The sequence below is a fragment of the Podarcis bocagei genome (assembly GCF_964188305.1).
Source record: "Podarcis bocagei genome assembly, chromosome: 14".
Classification (NCBI taxonomy): Eukaryota; Metazoa; Chordata; class Lepidosauria; order Squamata; family Lacertidae; genus Podarcis; species Podarcis bocagei.
Genome location: NC_138139.1, coordinates 36,917,267 through 36,935,073, shown reverse-complemented (window position 1 = coordinate 36,935,073; position 17,807 = coordinate 36,917,267). Strand labels below are relative to the sequence as shown.

The following is a 17,807-nucleotide window of genomic DNA, read 5'->3' as shown; positions in this document are numbered from 1 at the left end:
GCCCGCAGCACAGGCAACGCAGCCGGGGAAGGAGGGCGGGCCGAGCGGGAGGAGGGGCCCGCGCGAACGGAAAGGGCCGGGCCCAGGCGCCGGAGGAAGCGCGGCCCGCGGAGCGAGAGCGCCGCCTGGACCCCGGCCGGACGCACGACGGCGCCTTCCCGAGGGCGCTGGAGGGGCGGGAGACGGCAAACGGCCGGGGCACGATCCTGCGAGGGGGGGCTACTCGCGAGCAAGGCCCGTTGGCTGACCGAGGGCTCCCGCTTAGGTAAGGCTAGGCTAAACCGCCGCCGCTGCTGCTTCTTCCTCCCAAGTTAGGTTTACGGAGCGGAAATGAAAGCCCCGTGGATTCCAGCAAGGGCTCTTTACTCCATGAGTAAACCCCCTCAGGTCGGATCCTGGCTCAGTCCTATAGTTAAATAGGAAGGCCCAGAAGTTCCGTGATGCCAGTGAGTTTGCTCGTAAGTATGGCTTAAGGCTGGATCCCTCCCATTCCAGAAGTTGTGGGGTTTTAATGGGGCAAGTAAACTTAACACAGTGCAAGTAAGGGGGGGGGAATGAAAGCCCCTTGGATTTCACCGGGGTGGTTTACTCGGGGAGTAAACACCCACATCACCCCGTTTGGATCCGACCTGTTGGAAGATCTCATGAGTTCTGGCATTTTAAGGAGGTTGAATCCCAAGACCCAGCCATCCCCTCAGAGTGGGTCCCAGCTTCGCCATGATTAAGATTTGAAGACCCAAAATTCCCACGATGCTATAAGTTTGACTTACCCACTGGAAAATACCCATATATCCTGTGGTTTCCGTGGGACTGATATCCAGGTAGGTAAACTTAACAAACTGCTGCTATCCTCCTCCTCCTAAGTAGGTTTATGGAGGGAAATGACAGCCCTGTGGATTTCAGCAGGGCTGTTTACTTTGGGACTCAAGCCCTCAGATTGGATCCCATCTTAGTCATAATTAGAGAGAAGTCCTATGATTACAATGAATCTGCTTATAAGAATGGCTTACGGGTGGATCCATCCCATTGGAGAAAACCTCACACAAGTCCTATGATTTTAATGAGGATACCAGTGAGTCTACTGAATGGCTTAAGTTTGAATCTGTCCTGTTGAAGACCTGTGATTTCAGTGGGGTAGGTCACTTTAAAACAGAACTGCAAGGTGGTTTACTCTGGGAGTAAACCCCTCAGGTTGGATCCGGTCTCAGTCATAATTAGAGGAGGAAAGACCCATAATATGCACCATGATTTATATGGGTGTTTGTATGCATGACTAAAGGTTATATTAGCTAAGTACTACTACTGAGAGTAGACATATAAATTAATGGGCCTAAGTCATGTCTAGTAGTTGCAATGGGTCTACTCTGAGTATGACTACCATTGGATACTACCTGAAGTTGGATCTCTGCTAGGTTTACATCCTTGGTCGGTAAACTGCCACCTTCTTCCGAAGCAGGATCATTGAGGGGGGAACCCCATAGTTTTCAGGGTGAGGTCACTTTCAAGTATGCAACCTTGCAGTGCAATCCGTTTTTTTTTATTATGTTAAGGATTTTTTAAAAGGTTAAGGCTGCCTTACAGTACAATGGCCTCTCTAAGTAGCTGGTAAACAAAAAGCAAATAAAATGCCTGTTCCAATATTATAATCTCAAATAAAATACACATTATAATCAATAAAAGAGTAAACTGCCATTAGGCATTAAAATAGGATCTAGTTACTGAGAAGCGTAGGCCCATCTAGAGCTCGTTGGGAAATAAGTGAGGTGTAAATGATGCCATTATTATTATTATTATTTTCTCCAAGGCCCTGCTGCTTAGTTCCCTGCTTTTGTTTTTGCCTTCGGTTTCAGGAAGCCTTAAATGATGGGGCTGGAAGGAGGACTTTATGGATGTGATGACCCTGCATACTGGAGAGCGGTTTTGAATGTTTACCAGGATGTGATCATGGCCAAAGCGAGCAAGAAGGGGAAAACCATTGCCTTGGATAAATGGTAAATGGTAAATGTTTTCAGCAGGTAGCAGAGCACACCTGCTACAGCAAAGAGCTTCTGGGGGGTTCCCTCTCTCATTGTACATTCAGTGAAGCAGAACATTGGAAGATTTGGGATGCACAAAAGGAAGGCCTTCTTAACACAGCACATAGCTAAACTATGGAAGCTGTATAGTGATGGCCTCCGGACTCTTCTTATGTTCTGATGCTTCAGTTGCAGCCTTAACACTGTGATGATTTTTCATAACTGGCAGCAGAGCTGGAGAATCTTAAGACACTTGTTTCTTATTCGTGCCCTTAATATTTTTATCACTTTGTTTTATGTGTATCCTTACTTGTCCCCTCTGATTTTTATGTCGTACTGAATGGACCTCCTGCTAAGATTATTTATTGAATTGCTAATTTATTGAGTTGATATCCCACCCTTCCTTCCCAAGGAGCCCAGGGTGGCAAACAGAAGCACAATTAAAAACAAAGCAAAAGCATTGTGAAACGATTACAATTAATCCAATCTAAAATCAGTTTCTGTTAAAAACATTCCTGTATCCAGTGATCTCAAGGTTGCCAGAAACAGAATTCTTTAGCCACCCAATGCTTGGGTAAACATGAATGTGTTTAAATTCCTCCTGAAAGCTGATGATAATGGAGACAGGCACACCTCACTAGGGAAGGCATTACACATCCAGGGAATCGCCACTGAAAAGGCCCTTCATGGGGGCAGCAGCAACAGGGCCTCCAAGTCCTCCCCTGCCAATCATACAGTCCAATATGACTTCTGCAGCAGAGCAGTGCCAGTCCCCAGAGCAATGAATTGGACAAGTCTGTGGCCTGTGCAGTTCTTCTCTTTTTGTCTCTTGTGAGCTTTGCCCGAATCAATTTAACTGAAGAAGGGGGAAATGTGTTTCTTCTCTCTGATCTTTTCAATGCTAGTCAAAACCATTTTATTGTTTTTACTCCCTTCCCTGTGTTACCATTTGCAGGTATCAAGAGGAGCTGCCAATTGCTGTTTCCGGGCGGAAGGACAAACACTTGACAAAAGAAGAGCTGGTGAGGCTGATGGAATGGAAGCTTTCCGTAAGTAATTCTGCCAGAGTCGGTTGCCATGTGGAGCAGAGGCAGCATGGACCCAGGGGCATGATAGTGCGTAGTCACAGGAACCTGCAGCCCTCCAGATACAGCTGGACCACAGCTCCCACCATCCTTGCTCACTGACCACGCTGGCAGGGCCTGATGGGAGTTGGAGTCCAACAGCAGCTGGAGGGCCACATGTTCCCCATCCCTGTTTTAGAAAGTCTACCCCTCACGCACCCCATTTGCTCACGGAAGTTAAAAATAAAATAGAAATACTCACTGACCGTTTAGGTAACGAGAAATGCCTGTGAAATGGAACAACAATAATCAGATTATAATAATGATAATATATTTTTACATTTTGGACTTTATAATCATTTGTTTCCAAAAGGTCTCCAAGAGACTTAAAAAAACATTTAAAATCATAAGCATGAATATACTATACCATTAACAGAACTCATACAGAACACCGGCAATTCCTCTTTATATTTTACACACACAAAGTGCCCCAATAACAGCAAAATAGCACCAGCTCAGTTATTCAGAAGCCTGGGGGGCAAGTCTTGGCACTGCAAAGCTGGCAGCACAATAAAGGAGCCTGGCAGACCTCACTGGGGAGAGCATTCCATAGCGTAGCTCTGTCCTGAGTGAGCATATGAGACTCAGAACTAGTTTTAAGTCAGCAGTGTAGGCCCAAGTGGGAATGACTGCCTTCTCTCTTCCCTGCAGAGAGGCAAGTTTCGCCCTCGACTCCAGCAGCTGGTGGCCACTAACTCCAGCGAGATGGTGGAGAGCTGCACCAGAAAAGCCTTCCAGCTCCTCCCTGACGTAGCAGCTGCCATGACTGAGCTGTGCAAACTCAAGGCTGTGGGGCCCGCCACAGCTTCAGGTAGGAAAGGCCCTGAAGCCTGCAGGTTTGCCTACACATTTTGCAAGGAGTTTGAGCAATGATTGTGCTCTTTCATTCACCCAACGTTCTCTTAACATGATCACAGCAAAACATTTCTTTTTGAACGGTGGTAGCTCAGTGGAGGAACATCTGCCTTGCACACAGAAGGCCCCAGCTTTAGTCCCCAACAACTCCAATTAGGGCTGGGAACGTTCCTATACAATGCAAGGTAGCACCTACAATGTTGCTATACAATGCAAGGTAGCACCTGCTCCACAAGAGGGAAGCCACCCTTCAGAGAAGCTTGCCTGTCATCTAAGGAACTCTGTGATTCTTCAGAACCTGAATTTCTCTCTCTCTTTCTCTTGAATTTTTATTTATTTAAGAAAGGGCAGACACTTCTATAACATACAAAAAGAAATAAATAAAGAGCAGTTGAATTAAAATTAAACATACATACATAATGCAAATTTGGATCACTTCATTCACAACCCCTGAAAAGAATTATACCTTTTTTCCTTTTTTTTTTTTTTGCACACAACACATACATGCTTAGTGAAAGAACAAGAGGGGGTCCCACTCTGCCCATGTATGCCCTACGCAGAAGTAACATGAATAGGGCTCAAATTAATATCAGGAGCTTCCCTCATTCCCCACCTAACCTTGCCCTAAGGCTGCATCTGCACCTTACATTTAAAGCTGTTTCATACCACTTTAAACAGTCATGGCTTCCCCCAAAGCATCCTGGGAATTAGTTAAGGGGTGTAGCGAGTTGCTAGGAGATCCCAATTCTGCTCACAGATCTGCAATTCCCAGAGTTCCACAAGAAGAGGAATTGACTGTGAAACCACTCTGGGACTGGGGTCTCCTAACAGCTCTCAGCATCCTTAAGAAACTACAGTTCCCAGAATTCTTTGGGGGAAAGCCATGGCTGTTTAAAGTAGCATAATGAGGTAGATGGGACCTAAACCAAGAATGTGGCTGCCTAGTCCACCCCGCTCTTCCTGAACGGAGTTTCGTATTCCAGATGGCATATTCTTGCCCCATGTTTATTACAGACTGCTACATATTGGTCTAAATTTTTTGCTTGTTTGTTTAAGCTTTCAGCCAGGATCCACGGGGTTTAATCTTGTCAAGCTGTATGAGCAGCAGCAGCGGTGCTTTACAAATAAAAATAATTCCAGCCTTTTGACGGCAGGGGTGGCTAATCTGTGACCCTCCAGATGTTGTTAGGCTACGAGGACCGTCATCCCTGACGGCTAGTCTTGCTGGCTGGGACTGCTGGGGGCGTAAGAGGCTGCCTTATACAAAGTCAGATTTTGAACATCCCAGCCACGCAAAAGTCAGGCAAGGAAGAGGCATTATGATTGCAGCTGAAGGAGGCACTCCAGCCAGGCAACAGCATTTGAGGGTGGGGCACGGCCTGAGGAGGTGACAGTGAGACCTGGATCCTTAGGGGTTATGAAGGGAGGATTCAACCTGCTTTGGATGGAGTTGACACAAAGGAATAAGATGGTCCTACTCTGCATAATAAGGGACGCGGGTGGTGCTGTGGGTTAAACCACAGAGCCTAGGATTTGCCATTCAGAAGGTTGGCGGTTCGAATCCCCGCGACGGGGTGAGCTCCCATTGCTCGGTCCCTGCTTCTAGCAGTTCGAAAACACGTCAAAGTGCAAGTTGATAAATAGGCACTGCTCTGGTTCGAAGGTAAACGGCGTTTCCATGCGCTGCTCTGGTTCGCCAGAAGCGGCTTAGTCATGCTGGCCACTTGACCTGGAAGCTGTACACTGGCTCCCTCGGCCAGTAAAGCGAGATGAGCGCCGCAACCCCAGAGTCGGTCACAACTGGACCTAATGTCAGGGGTCCCTTTACCTTTACCTTACTCTGCATAATGCAGATTCTTCTACTCGTATTTCCTTCTCTTTAAGAATCTTGTAGCTTCGGAAGTACCCTGAAGATGTCGAGAGCTCAAGGTGCATGTGTGATATTGCTCTCCCGCCATCCCCCCCAACATCTGCCTTTGCTCCCATTGCAGCGATTCTGACTTCCGGAGCCCCGGAAGCAGCTGCCTTTATGGCCGATGAAGCAGTAGAGTCTCTGCCAGGCCTTGTCCCTGTCCAGTACACCCTCAAGCACTACCTGCGCTACCTTGACGGAATCCAGAGCTGTGTCAAGAAGCTAAACGAAGGTAAGGCGGGAGACGTTGGGACAGTGTGCACACTCTGAAACGGATGGGGATGCCTGCTGGATGAGGAGGGTTCTCCTTGTGAGCTAGAACACTGAACACACAAACTTCCAGCTCACAGAAACCTTCTATGTGCATTCCATTGCTACCATATATGCCCGGAAGAGACCCTTCCTCTCTGCCCACCAATAGGATTCTGTCTCCACCTTTAAAGCCCTGCCTCTTCACTTAAAATAATAATTATTTAAAAGCTCCAAGACAAGTCAAGTTTCTTCTGGTTCTGCAGTTATTTTGTTCCTGTGTGTTTCCAGCTTTCTTGTCCAGTTCCCATAGAAAGTTGACTTATGTTGAATGCAACCATTGGTCCATTTAGCTCAGTAGTATTTCTTGGGGAAACCTTTTTCAGTCAGAGAGCCATATCCCTTGTAGACAACCTTCTGGGGACTGAGCCAGAGGCAGAAGTGAGCAGTGCTCACAAAGGTTGTGTTTCCTTCTATACACACACACACCCCTCTGTCCAGGCAAACAAGAAGCCAGATCACAGCCCAAGGACAAATTCCAGTTGTGCAGCAGAACCCAAGCAGGGCTCAGGCAGGGCCAATGAGGGGCATGATTTGGGAACTGGCGCTGTCCCCCAGTCTCAGGGTTTCTACATCCTCAAAGCACACAGCCCAACCAATTCCTTGTTCTTAATCCATTTCCTAGTTGATGCAGAACAGGCCTGGACGCCTCACCGTGTGGAGATGTGCCTCTGGGCTTGGGCCATCGGCAGCAAGCTGCAGCTGCCTTCGTTGCGGGCTCTAGGCGGAGAGGGAGCAAAGGCAGGGGACGGGGCTGAAGCAGGCAGGCCTAAGAAGAAAAGGAAAGCAACATGAAAAATCCCAGGGTTCCAGGGTTGCGGCTTTGTTCCTTGGTGCATGAATACTGAAGCTGAACTACACACACACACACACACACACACGAAAAGGCCATGCTGTTATCCTGGATCTCCAGGACAAATCGCCAGGAGAGCCTGCACCAGTGATCATTCAAGACCTTTGAACGTCTGGAGCAAATAGTGCAGCTGTGGAAAACTGGTCTTCCCTCTCAGGACTCTCTTTCACCGTCTGCAGTGTGGAGCAGCATGGCAAAATGTAGATCAGCCTTCCTCCCCACCCGCCCCACTCCAAATAATTTGAGAATGGTAAGTCACTCATAAAACAGATTGGGCATCCTGATGTTAAGCTTGTGATTTATGGCTGGAGCCTCACAGCTGCTCAGGATCTGGGATGAGCTTTATATTTGTGGGTGGCGAGGAGTTTTGCCTCCAGTTTGATGACTATCTAGTGATTATCTTTCCATGTAATGTAAGGTTTGACGGACTTGTGTCGTCAGGAGCAATTTGCTCCTTGGGTACCACTAGGGGGAGCACCTCCACTGGAAATGCCCTCCCTTCTAAACTCCTCCCCTCCTGTGCAAGCATCCTGTAAGATTGTGGTCTACTCTAGTCTACTTTGAATGGATTAATGGATGAAAACTCTGCTATCCAGATCCTCTGACAAGTAGGGAAGCGGAGGTGTTTGACTATCATTTTTGCCTCCCCAGCTCTGTCACTGCTAGTGAAATAAACACAACCAAAGCACGATTTATTTTTGGAATCTGATTTTGCTTTACAAAATCAAGTTTTATATTAGCAAAATAGATATTTAAGCTATTAACAACAAGAATTAAATACATTATCATCCATAGTTTCTCCCTCACACTCTCACACACAGTGAATATGAGATATGTGCCCAGCTGCATTACAACAGAGGGAAGCTATATTTCTGAATATTATCCTAGCATTTCTCATTGTTGTACTTTTCCAATAAAGTCCTTATTTTCCTACAAATTTACTTGTTGTTTCTAACAACCTAAAAAGTGCCTGGCTGGCGGATCAGGCCAGTGGCCCATGTTCTCCCAATGGTCAACTAGAAGCCTTCCGGAATTCTGCCAGCCGTTCAAAATATGATCTTTCAAAACACATCAATTTGGATAGAATATCGACCATCTCCATCTCTGTGACCTCCCTCTGACTTCTACACCCATCTTCCTTTGCGGCGCAGGGCAGCGGTAGGTCCTTCTGTAGCACCCTCTTAATTCACTCAGGGGTAGGGTGAGGCCCAGCTGGATTGGTGCCTTGGCCAAGCTGTGTGTGAGAGCCTCTCACAATCTGCCCCAGAATCCTTTGCACCACACAATAGTTCCTTAGCAGATGTACAAAGGATCCCTTGGCTGAAAAAAATGGGAATGGCATGTGGTGTTTTCTTTGACTGGAAACGGACCCCTCCCACATCAAAAAGGCAAACCAAAAAAAAGGGGGGGGGTAAGTTGAAGACTAATCCTGAATGCATTTCCCTTGAGAGTTAGCCTCGTGGAACTTAATTCTGAGTCGACGGGTTTATAGGATTGTGCTGTGAGGGCTCTCTAAAATAGGACAGGGGCCCTCCAGGCAGTGGTGTGCAGCCTCATTTTGCTGGAGCCCTTGGCCATGGAGTGGAACCCCTCGGATATCTCTTCTGCCATGTCAAAACGTCTGCCCCCCCCCCCCCGTGCCAAGGGTTAGCAAAGCTTGCTGCCGCAGCCCATGAATTTGCCTTCTGGCTGGCTTTGTGCTGGCTTGAGTTTTTCTGCTCCAGTAATTTTTTTCCTTGGATGCTTAAAAGTCCCCGTGCCTGCAATCCCCCATTTTCTGTCCTTCACACAGCCTGGAGATTTTGCTCTTGTTTTTTGAGTGTGTGCTTTGTATTTATTTTGTGAGTCCTGGGTGGGGAAAGCTTCCTGAGAGCAGGAATGGAAAGTGAGAGTGAAATGCTTTGCCAATCGCTGCTGGGGAATGGTCTTGAAATCACAACCTGAGGGTGCCCCCACTCTTTCAAGTAGCCAGCCCCCATCTGATCCTCCTGCACTAGGGTTGGGTTGGCATCTGTCAGTCATGGGAGACAATGGAGGAATGTGCCTCTGGGAGTGAAGTCAAACCATTGGAGAGTTACAATGCCTGCTATGGGGACGGATACAGGAGAGAGATGTTTTGTTGCAGGTGGGGTAGATGAAGGCGCCTGGTTGTGCTGCTGCAGATGCACCATGGGACGCTCTGTGTCCCTGGGAACCTTCCCTTTGTTTTAGTGAGTCTTGCACTGATTAGCTTCCAACTAGACTATTGGGCTGGCTATATAAGAGACAAAAGATCATTTAGTTTCCAGTTCTGCCCCCTTTAAAGAGCAACACCTCGTTAAGCATCAAAGCAAATAGTTAAGTACCCCAAGAGCAAAAAAACCTCTGGTGTTGAGTGCTGACAGCATTGGCACTAAAACAAGAGGGGGATATTGACATCCACTGGGGAAATGCTGAGGTTTTGCAGAAGTAACAAAATAAAAAAACCAACAACCGTCAACCCTTAAAAAAAAAAATCAGCAGCCCATTTTAGAAATCATTCTAAATTGAATTAAGCATCTCAAAAGCCATGGCTTGCCAATGTGGATGGGCTTCTGCATAAAACATGGACAGTGGAACTGAATCTTTTGGAGGAAGGTCTTAACTGTCCGTCTGGAGTCCCAAAACAGAAGCAGAAGTCTTGGGAGGCGAGTTTACACACGGCAACATTCTGTTGCAGGTCTGGCATGCTGAGTCCTGAAATAATTGCATTGAAATTGTGTGCTGATTTCAAATAAACGGGTAAGAGCACTTGTTGAATTTCATAGTCTGGGGTCCTCATTGGGAAGGACCAAGGGAGGGGGGGGCGACCCAGAAGCTCCTGTGCCGTCAGCAATCTTGCAGCTTCAGTATCTGGGATGCTGCACTGCTTTCCCCTCCCAGAAACGGGGCAGGGCCTCCCCACAGAGCGGCATCTTGCCTTCAGCTCAGCTACCGTTGGAGCTGCAGTGTTAGTTCCAGCGGGAGGCTTGGTGCAGGGAAAGCCGGGGTGCTGCAAACATGTCAACACCGGGGGTTGTACTAGTTTTTAACACAGCGGAGCAACTGACCTAGTTTTGAGCTAGCAGAAGTGTGGCTCCCTCCACCCCTCAGGTATTGCTTTGCTGACACTTCGCTCCCAACCCTCTTCCTGTCACCCTTTCCAGCCAGGAACCCCGACATCCAGCGCGGGCGTCAAGCCTGCTGTACCCAGTTTGCAAGCAGGTGTCCCATGACCTCTTCTGCACTTTGTTTATCCCTCATTTTGGGCCATTCCCCATGTCTGCTGTCACTGAATACACAGCAGCCTTCCCTAGAGTGACCTGCTGCTGCAGCTGCTGCAGTCTGGGTTGTCTGTTTTCTGCTTCCTCTGCCACTGAAAATTAACCCTCTTAAGAGCATAAAAAGATCCCTCTGGATCGGGCCCAAAGCCCATCTAGTCCACCATCCTGTTCTCACAGGAGCGAACCAGGAAACACACAAGCAGCACCTGAGTTCAACAGTACTCTCCCCTCACTCTGTCTCAGCTCTGGAGGGCCAAATGCAGCCCTCTCTCTAAGGACTACCCGCAGGCCACACTTCCTTCCTAGCCATGCCCTGGCCACATCTCTGGCTTGCCCCAATTCACAGCCTCCCAGAAGCTTGTGGCCTAGCTCTCATATTGCCTCTTGCTCACCTGGACGGAGGATTGAGATGCAGGGTGAGTATAAACTGCTCTACTTTGCATAGGTACAAAAATGGTGCAAATGTTGTTCCGTCCACTTTTGGCTCTGCTCCCACCTGCGACTGGCATGAGGCCCCTGGAAGGCCGTCCAAAGGGTAATGTGGCCCTCGGGATGAAAAAGCTAGCTCACCCCTGCTCCACCTGGCACACTCTTGAGCAGGGGTCAGCAAACTTTTTCAGCAGGGGGCCAGTCCACTGTGCCTCAGACCTTGTGGGGGGCCGGACTATATTTTGAAGGAAAAATAAATGAACGAATTCCTATGCCCCACAAATAACCCAGAGGTGCATTTTAAATAAAAGCACACATTCTACTCATGTAAAAACACACTGATTCCCGGACCGTCCATTTAGAAGGCAATTGGGCTGGATGCGGCCCCCGGGCCTTAGTTTGCCCACCCCTGCTCTTGAGTGTGGCTGCAGAGCCCTTTCCATCAGACATGCAGAAGTCCCAACTGCAGAGCATGATGGGTAGGATGTTTTCCACTGTTAAAGGCCCCGTTTCGTTATTCATTCATCAAAAGTGCCTTGTTCTTGGCATTTGCGTGCCTTTTTCTCCAGCTGTTGTCTGAGAGTGGCAGCCAGCATCTTTCCCTCTGCCTATCCACCCTTGTCTCCGTCTTTAAAAGAGACCCCTCCTCACACACCCGCAATTAAAGAAAAGCTGGGGACTTTGCATGGGGGTGGAAAGAGCAGCATTGAGTAAATTATTCACAATCACATCAAGCAATTAGTTTGTCACACTGAAATGCCGAGCCACACACAGAGTCCCAGAGGATCCTCCAGTGCATTACTTTCCCTAATCCTCGCTGAGAATCGAAAGGATTATGTGATGTTGATACATTCCGTTCGCCATCCGTCCCCTCTATGGTGGCTGCGTTTTGTTGAGGGGAAATCAGAAGCAATTAACAATGTTGTTCTGTTTTGAGAAGGATGCCGCAGATTAAGGTCTCACAGATCCCAAAGGCCCAAGATTGTGTTAGAAACCACAACTGCGTATGCGCACAGAGAAAGCTGGTTGATCCCACATTAGATCCCAGGTGCATCTGGACCAGCGTTGTGAATGGTCAGAATGAGAAACCTCCCGCCGGACATTTATTTATAAAAAAAATATTGGATACCTTCAACTGCTTTAACACATTGTTGTAATATTGTGGGGTCAGTCTGAATGATACCTGTGGGTCCCTTCCCAAACCTGTGATCTGTGAGGTTACAATCTGTTAGAGACCATTTCTTTGTAAGATTGTAGCCTTTCTAGGCCTTATTAACCATGTTCCCCTTCAAGATAATGCCCTGAGCTGGCCAGCCAAGTACCTCCATTTACATATCCAAAGAGCTTGCCCTGTTGCTATAGAGACAAGTGGGTGGGCCTTTTCCCCACATCACCTGCAATTGCAGCAGAGTTCTCAGTTATTAGAAGTTTTGCAGATGGGATCTGCAACAAAATGTTGCAGTGTGGAGCGCTCCTGTTCAGGATTCTAGTGTCTCCATTCCACTACCACCCTGCTTTCATTCCCCACCTCCCTCCAGCAGTCAAGAGACAATGGTCAGTTACCATGTCCAGTCCTTAATGAGACTGGGTTTGTGGAGGGTGTGTCTTTTTCTAAAGGTTTTTTGTTCTGCAATCCTCAGGGTCTCCCCACCCTGAAGTCCGCTGACAGAGAGATGCAAGACAGTTGCATCTTACCTATGTAAGGAACGTTATTCACACTCGGATCATCAAAAGTATAAATGATGATGATAAGTGGAAAGGTTTATACTAGAGGAATGACTCTTAATTATAGAATGGGCTCCAGTTTTTTAGATACAGTGGACGCTCGGGTTGTGAACATGATCCGTGCGGGAGGCACGTTCGCAACCTGCCGTGTTCGCAACCCGTAGTACCGCTTCTGCGCACATGTGGGTCGCGATTCGGTGCGTGCGCAAAGCGCCGAAACCCAAAAGTAACCCGTTCCGGTACTTCCACTTTCGGCACAGTGCGCAACCCGAAAACGCGCAACCTGAAGTGTCTGTAACCCGAGGTATAACTGTACTGGAACAACACCAAACTCCAGTAAAATATTCACTGGGATATTTTGGCTATTTTCTGGGCTGTGTTAAATGTAAGCCTATGGGGTGTATTAGATATAGTTAAATTGCATCGTGAAATTAGATTTAATTTCATTCAGTTGCAATGGATGGGGTTTTTTTGTTTTTGTTTTACTTTTTCTAAATAAATCTGATCTGGAAAAAAAGACATAGATCGCTTCAGTGCATGAAAGTGGTATTTAGCAAACACAGTTAACAGCTGCTGGCAGACTTATCTGTCATCTAGACCGGTACTGACTATCGTGATTTAGGGTTGCTGCTTTTTAATGGACAGATGTTCCTGCTCCTTTTACAGCCTTGTGACGGGTAGGAAAACCAGCAAGGGCAGATTCTCTCTCCCCTCCCCACCCTCCATCACTGCCTCTCCATGTTGGGAAGTTTGAATGGCTTTAAATGAGGATCAGACAAATTAACGGAGGATACCTGTAAGTATCAGGGGCTACTAGCCATTATATTCTGCCTCCACTGTCAGACGCATTATGGCTCTGAACACCAGTTACTGGGACTCATGAATGGGGAGACTGGGGTCATGCTCAGATCCCACAAGCACCTGGTTGGCCACTGTGAGAACAGGATGCTGGACTAGACCATTGGCCATTGGCCTGATCCAGCAGGCTCTTCTTAAATTCTTAAGCTTCACCTAGTGCTGTGCCAAAACTTGTCCCAGGAATCTTTGGCGAGAGCCGTGACTTTGAAGAGGTACAATACTGCTTTAAATGTATAGTACAAATGAAGCCTATGTTGTGGGTGTGTTTTGAGGTTTTTATTCTGTTCCAGTTTTTTTTAAAATTAAGTTTTAAAGTTGGACTATGGTTTTTATTATTGATGCATCTTTTTTTTTGGGGGGGGAACCTTCCTAAGGAAGCTTTGTACATTTAATGAATAGAACTTATGAAATCTACATTTTAAAAAATCAAATAACAGGCAAACCTGTATGAATGTGCACAGCAGTAACCCACTGTACTTAATGATAAAGGTAGCTCAGTTATCATTTTGGGGCCGGGTACTTCTATACACTATTCTTTAAGGATAAAGTCAGTGTTACAAAACCTTGATTAAGCCCAGCTGCCTTTCCCATCAGCCACAAAAGCTGTTGCTTACGCAGTGCATGTTAATTTATCCATTCTCTTCTCAACCATCATCAGTAAAAACATAGGAACTACAGAAAGAAAAAGAAAGAAAGAAAGAAAGAAAGAAAGAAAGAAAGAAAGAAAGAAAGAAAGAAAGTTGGACTATGTTATAAGTCGCTTTGGGTTACTTCATATTTTTGTTTTTTGTTCTTTTTGAAACCAGCTAAGAAATAGAATACATTCGAATAAAACCGGCACTTACACCAGACCACATCCCGGTGTGTGCAGTCAGCTGAGATGCCCTGTGTTTTGTTTCCCTTTCCCGTAACCTCGCTGTGACCCGATTGCCACTTTCACCATGAATAATTAGGTCTCTCCATTCTCCGGGTAGCTGTTAAAAGTCAGAGGGCTGCCAAGTGACTGCTGCGCAGGGGGGGGGAAACCAAAGCCTCTCTCGTCCGAGTGGCAAGGGCAAAGGGGAGCTGGCAGCCAAAGGTCATTCCAGCCCCCTCTTCCTCCTTTTATTCGTACGCTGTCTTTCCACAAAAGAGTTGTGCTCAGAGCAGCTTTTAGCATGAAAGCAGTGGTACATCACCGAAAAATCAACAGACGCAATAACAATATCATGATAACAGCTATAATGAAACAACAACATGCAATGAAAACAACAAATGTAGTAACATTGCACCTCCTAGAAATAGAAATAGCTTCTGTGCCCGCTACAAATTAGCTGAGAATGCAGTTAGTCTGATCAAATATCAAGGTCTCAGCTTCCTCAAAGGGTCACTGTTCCTTTGGCATTACCCTTCGGGCAGCATTAGTGCTTCCAAAGGCCAGAGGTGTGGTACAGTGGTGCCTCGCAAGACGAAATTAATCCGTTCCGCGAGTCTCTTCGTCTTGCGTTTTTTTTCGTCTTGCGAAGCACGGCTATTAGCGGCTTAGCGGCTATTAGCGGCTATTAGCGGCTTAGCGGCTTTAAGAAAAAGGAAACAAACTCGCAAGACATTTCGTCTTGTGAAGCAAGCCCATAGGGAAATTTGTCTTGCGGAACGACTCAAAAAACGGAAAACTCTTTCGTCTTGCACGTTTTTCGTCTTGCGAGGCATTCGTCTTGCGAGGTACCACTGTAGTTGGACGCACTCCTCCCATGATGTTCCTGCTGATGCCTCTTCTACACCATGCAGCTTCTCAATAGCCTTAGATCTGATTTGACAGTGGTTTGTATCCAGCTGCATTCTATGTTCCTCCTGGAACATCATTTGCCTTTTCATCTAAAGCAGTCTCTTCTGGGCCTCTTTACATACCTTTCAAGAGGTTCTCTGCATGGGGAGGTTCCCTCCCCCCTCCCAGTGGTTTTCAGGGGTTCATCCTTTATTACATCATTTAAAAATACTTTTTATTAATTAAAAAAACTATGGAATTCAGAAAATTTATTTGACCTACAAGCAAATATGGTTGATAAAGTGACTTAGGGCATTGCCCGCTCTGGGATCCCACAGCTATTTCTCCCCTGGTCTCTACGCTGGCCCAAATAGGACTAATTTAGCCAGCTAACCCTGGTGATCATCTAATGTTTATTGGATGGATTTCCCCCCTAAATTTTTGAATTCTGAATTCACGTTTTATACTGTATTTTATGCTGTTTTTTGTTGCATCAATTAAGTGTTTTAAATTTGTTGTTAGCCACCCTGAGCCCAGTTTTTGAACCGGGAAGGGTGGGGTATAAATAAAAACTTATTATTATTATTATTATTATTATTATTATTATTATTATTATTATTCAGAGCCGACCCATTGAAATCAATAGACCTGAGGGTAGGGAGCCTGTGGCCCTTCAGCTGTTGGTCTCCTGTTCCCATCAGCTGCAGCTGGCACAGCCAATGGGCAGGGATGGGAGTTGGAGCCCAACAACATGTGGAAAGCCAAAGGTTGCCCTATTCCAACCCTAGGAGGTGTGTTTAGATTTGCAGTCTAAGGGCCAAACTAAATCTAAGCAGACTATTTGCATCAGAAGGGATGTTAGTGAGGGAGGCATGGTTGGTTTGAGTGCAGAAGGCTCAGACTGTGGAACTCCCTGCCACAGGAGGCTTTTGTGTCTCTTGTAGCATTATATATCTTAAAAGGTATCCCAGTTCTGTTTCTTATGTAGGGAGCTTATGTTGGTTCATGTGGCCCTCTCTTCTTCCTCTTCTTCTTTTCTTCCCAGCACATATCCTAAGCTCAGCAGTGCCTGCTCAAGCCATGGACTCCGCCACAGGATGACGCTGGCAGTGTATGGCTTTGTCACATGCCCACTGGCTGGAGGAGTAAACAGAAAATCTAGCATTAGCAGGCTGAGCACTCCTGACACCAGCAAAAGAAGGAACTGAAAGAGGATGACGCAGCTGGACGAGACAGAAGCTCTTAAAGGTGTTGCCCTCCTGCGCAGCTCCCAACCAGGTACAGGAGGGCAGCTTCAAGAGAACCTCATACATGGCAAAGGCAGTCACGTCATTTGCCCGTTATGGCCTTTCCATCTTTCATACACTGAACCAAGCTTAATGGCTAGTCCCCATTGGGACTGGTGGGCTGGAAGGCAGGGAGCCCAACAGTAGGGGGCGCCAGAGCTAATGACAGGCAGAGCCAACGAATTCTAGTTTTGTTCCTCCTTGCTGAGTTCCACAAGGGACAACACTGAAAGTGAGGAGGAGGAGGAAGCTGACAGCCAGACAGCCTCCTCCCGCCACATGGGGACCCCAAACTGGTTGTAAGAAGTGTGCACGCACATGAAAGCTCAAACCAATAACAAACATAGTTGGTCTCTAAGGTGCTATTGGAAGGATTATTTTTTTTTGGTTGTAAGAAAGAAGGCGGGTTTTTGGAGACCTGCTGAGAGTAGACTGAGGTTGGTGAGTCCTTTGCCCTAACAAACCAATTGCTGCTTCTACCTGATGCATTTTAGGTCCTTTAGAGCAGGAAATAACAACGACAATAGTATTTTGTGTCAGTGTTATTTTTTTGGTTATTTGGTTATCTCTTTTTCCTATTCTGTAATCCGCCCGGGAGCTAGTGAAGACTGGGTGATAAATATATGTAAAATAAAACCATGTCAAAAGGTGGGAAGCCCAATTAGCTCTTTGGCGGAAAGGTGGGATATAAAAGGAAAAATAAAATAAATGTACTGCTTACATTAAGTAGTGAACGACAAGGTAAATAAAGTACTATTTGTCAGAAACTGAACTGCAGCGGAAAAGAAACAGCACTGATTGTGACACAGAGAGGTCAGGCCTTGCAAGAAATCTGGGCCAGGTGTTTAGTGAAAGCCGGAAAGATCCAATGCTGCTAGATTGAAATGTAACACTCCACTCCCTAAAACCCTGCCGTTTCCCTTTCAGCACAGGTCTTCTCATGTGTTCTCTGGTCGCCAGGCTGTCTTCTGCCTCCTTCTGGAAAGGACACTTTCTGCCCTGGGTTGCAAAGCTCACCCCTTAAGAATCCCGGGGGGGGGGGGGTGTTTCAAAAGGGCACCCCCCCCCCGCCACTGTGGGAGCAGGAGAGTGTTTTTATGTCTTCCCAGCATCTCAGACATCTGTCTTAGTTGGAATTATTACCTGTCAGACCGCATCTCAGAAACCCCATATCATGAACCCTGTTATCTTCCTGGGTCCACCCACGCACACAGGCAAAATAAACTACAATATTTTTTTTTCAAAAACAACCACCCATCCACATAGAGAGATGCACGCTGTTTGCTCAACACTCCCACACATCTCACGGCAACTGCAGCTGCAAGGAGCAACACACAGGGTTGGGGCTTGTTTGACTGGCATACTTGTGTGTGCAAAGGAAGGCCACCAAGATGCAGAGGCTGCAGCTCCAAATAC

The 17,807-nt window shown here is 46.8% G+C and overlaps 1 protein-coding gene across 6 annotated transcripts; it reads left to right on the top strand.

Moving 5' to 3' along the window:
- The first annotated feature begins 120 nt into the window (after positions 1-120).
- Positions 121-17,111, top strand: LOC308573208 (uncharacterized protein). 6 transcript variants are annotated; one of them, XR_014001986.1, is made up of 7 exons: positions 121-265; positions 1,851-1,991; positions 2,971-3,064; positions 3,791-3,950; positions 5,986-6,138; positions 13,170-13,299; positions 16,151-17,111. XR_014001986.1 is itself a non-coding variant. In XM_081169933.1 (6 exons), exons 2-6 carry the CDS (start codon positions 1,861-1,863, stop codon positions 16,204-16,206), a joined length of 594 nt encoding a protein of 197 aa, XP_081026059.1. In that variant the 5' UTR covers positions 121-265; positions 1,851-1,860; the 3' UTR covers positions 16,207-17,111. The 6 variants fall into 6 exon arrangements, 5 of the variants coding, with proteins under 5 accessions (XP_081026059.1, XP_081026055.1, XP_081026056.1 ...); XM_081169933.1 differs by lacking the exon at positions 13,170-13,299; XM_081169929.1 differs by lacking the exons at positions 13,170-13,299; positions 16,151-17,111 and adding an exon at positions 6,841-8,005.
- The last annotated feature ends 696 nt before the right edge of the window (positions 17,112-17,807 follow it).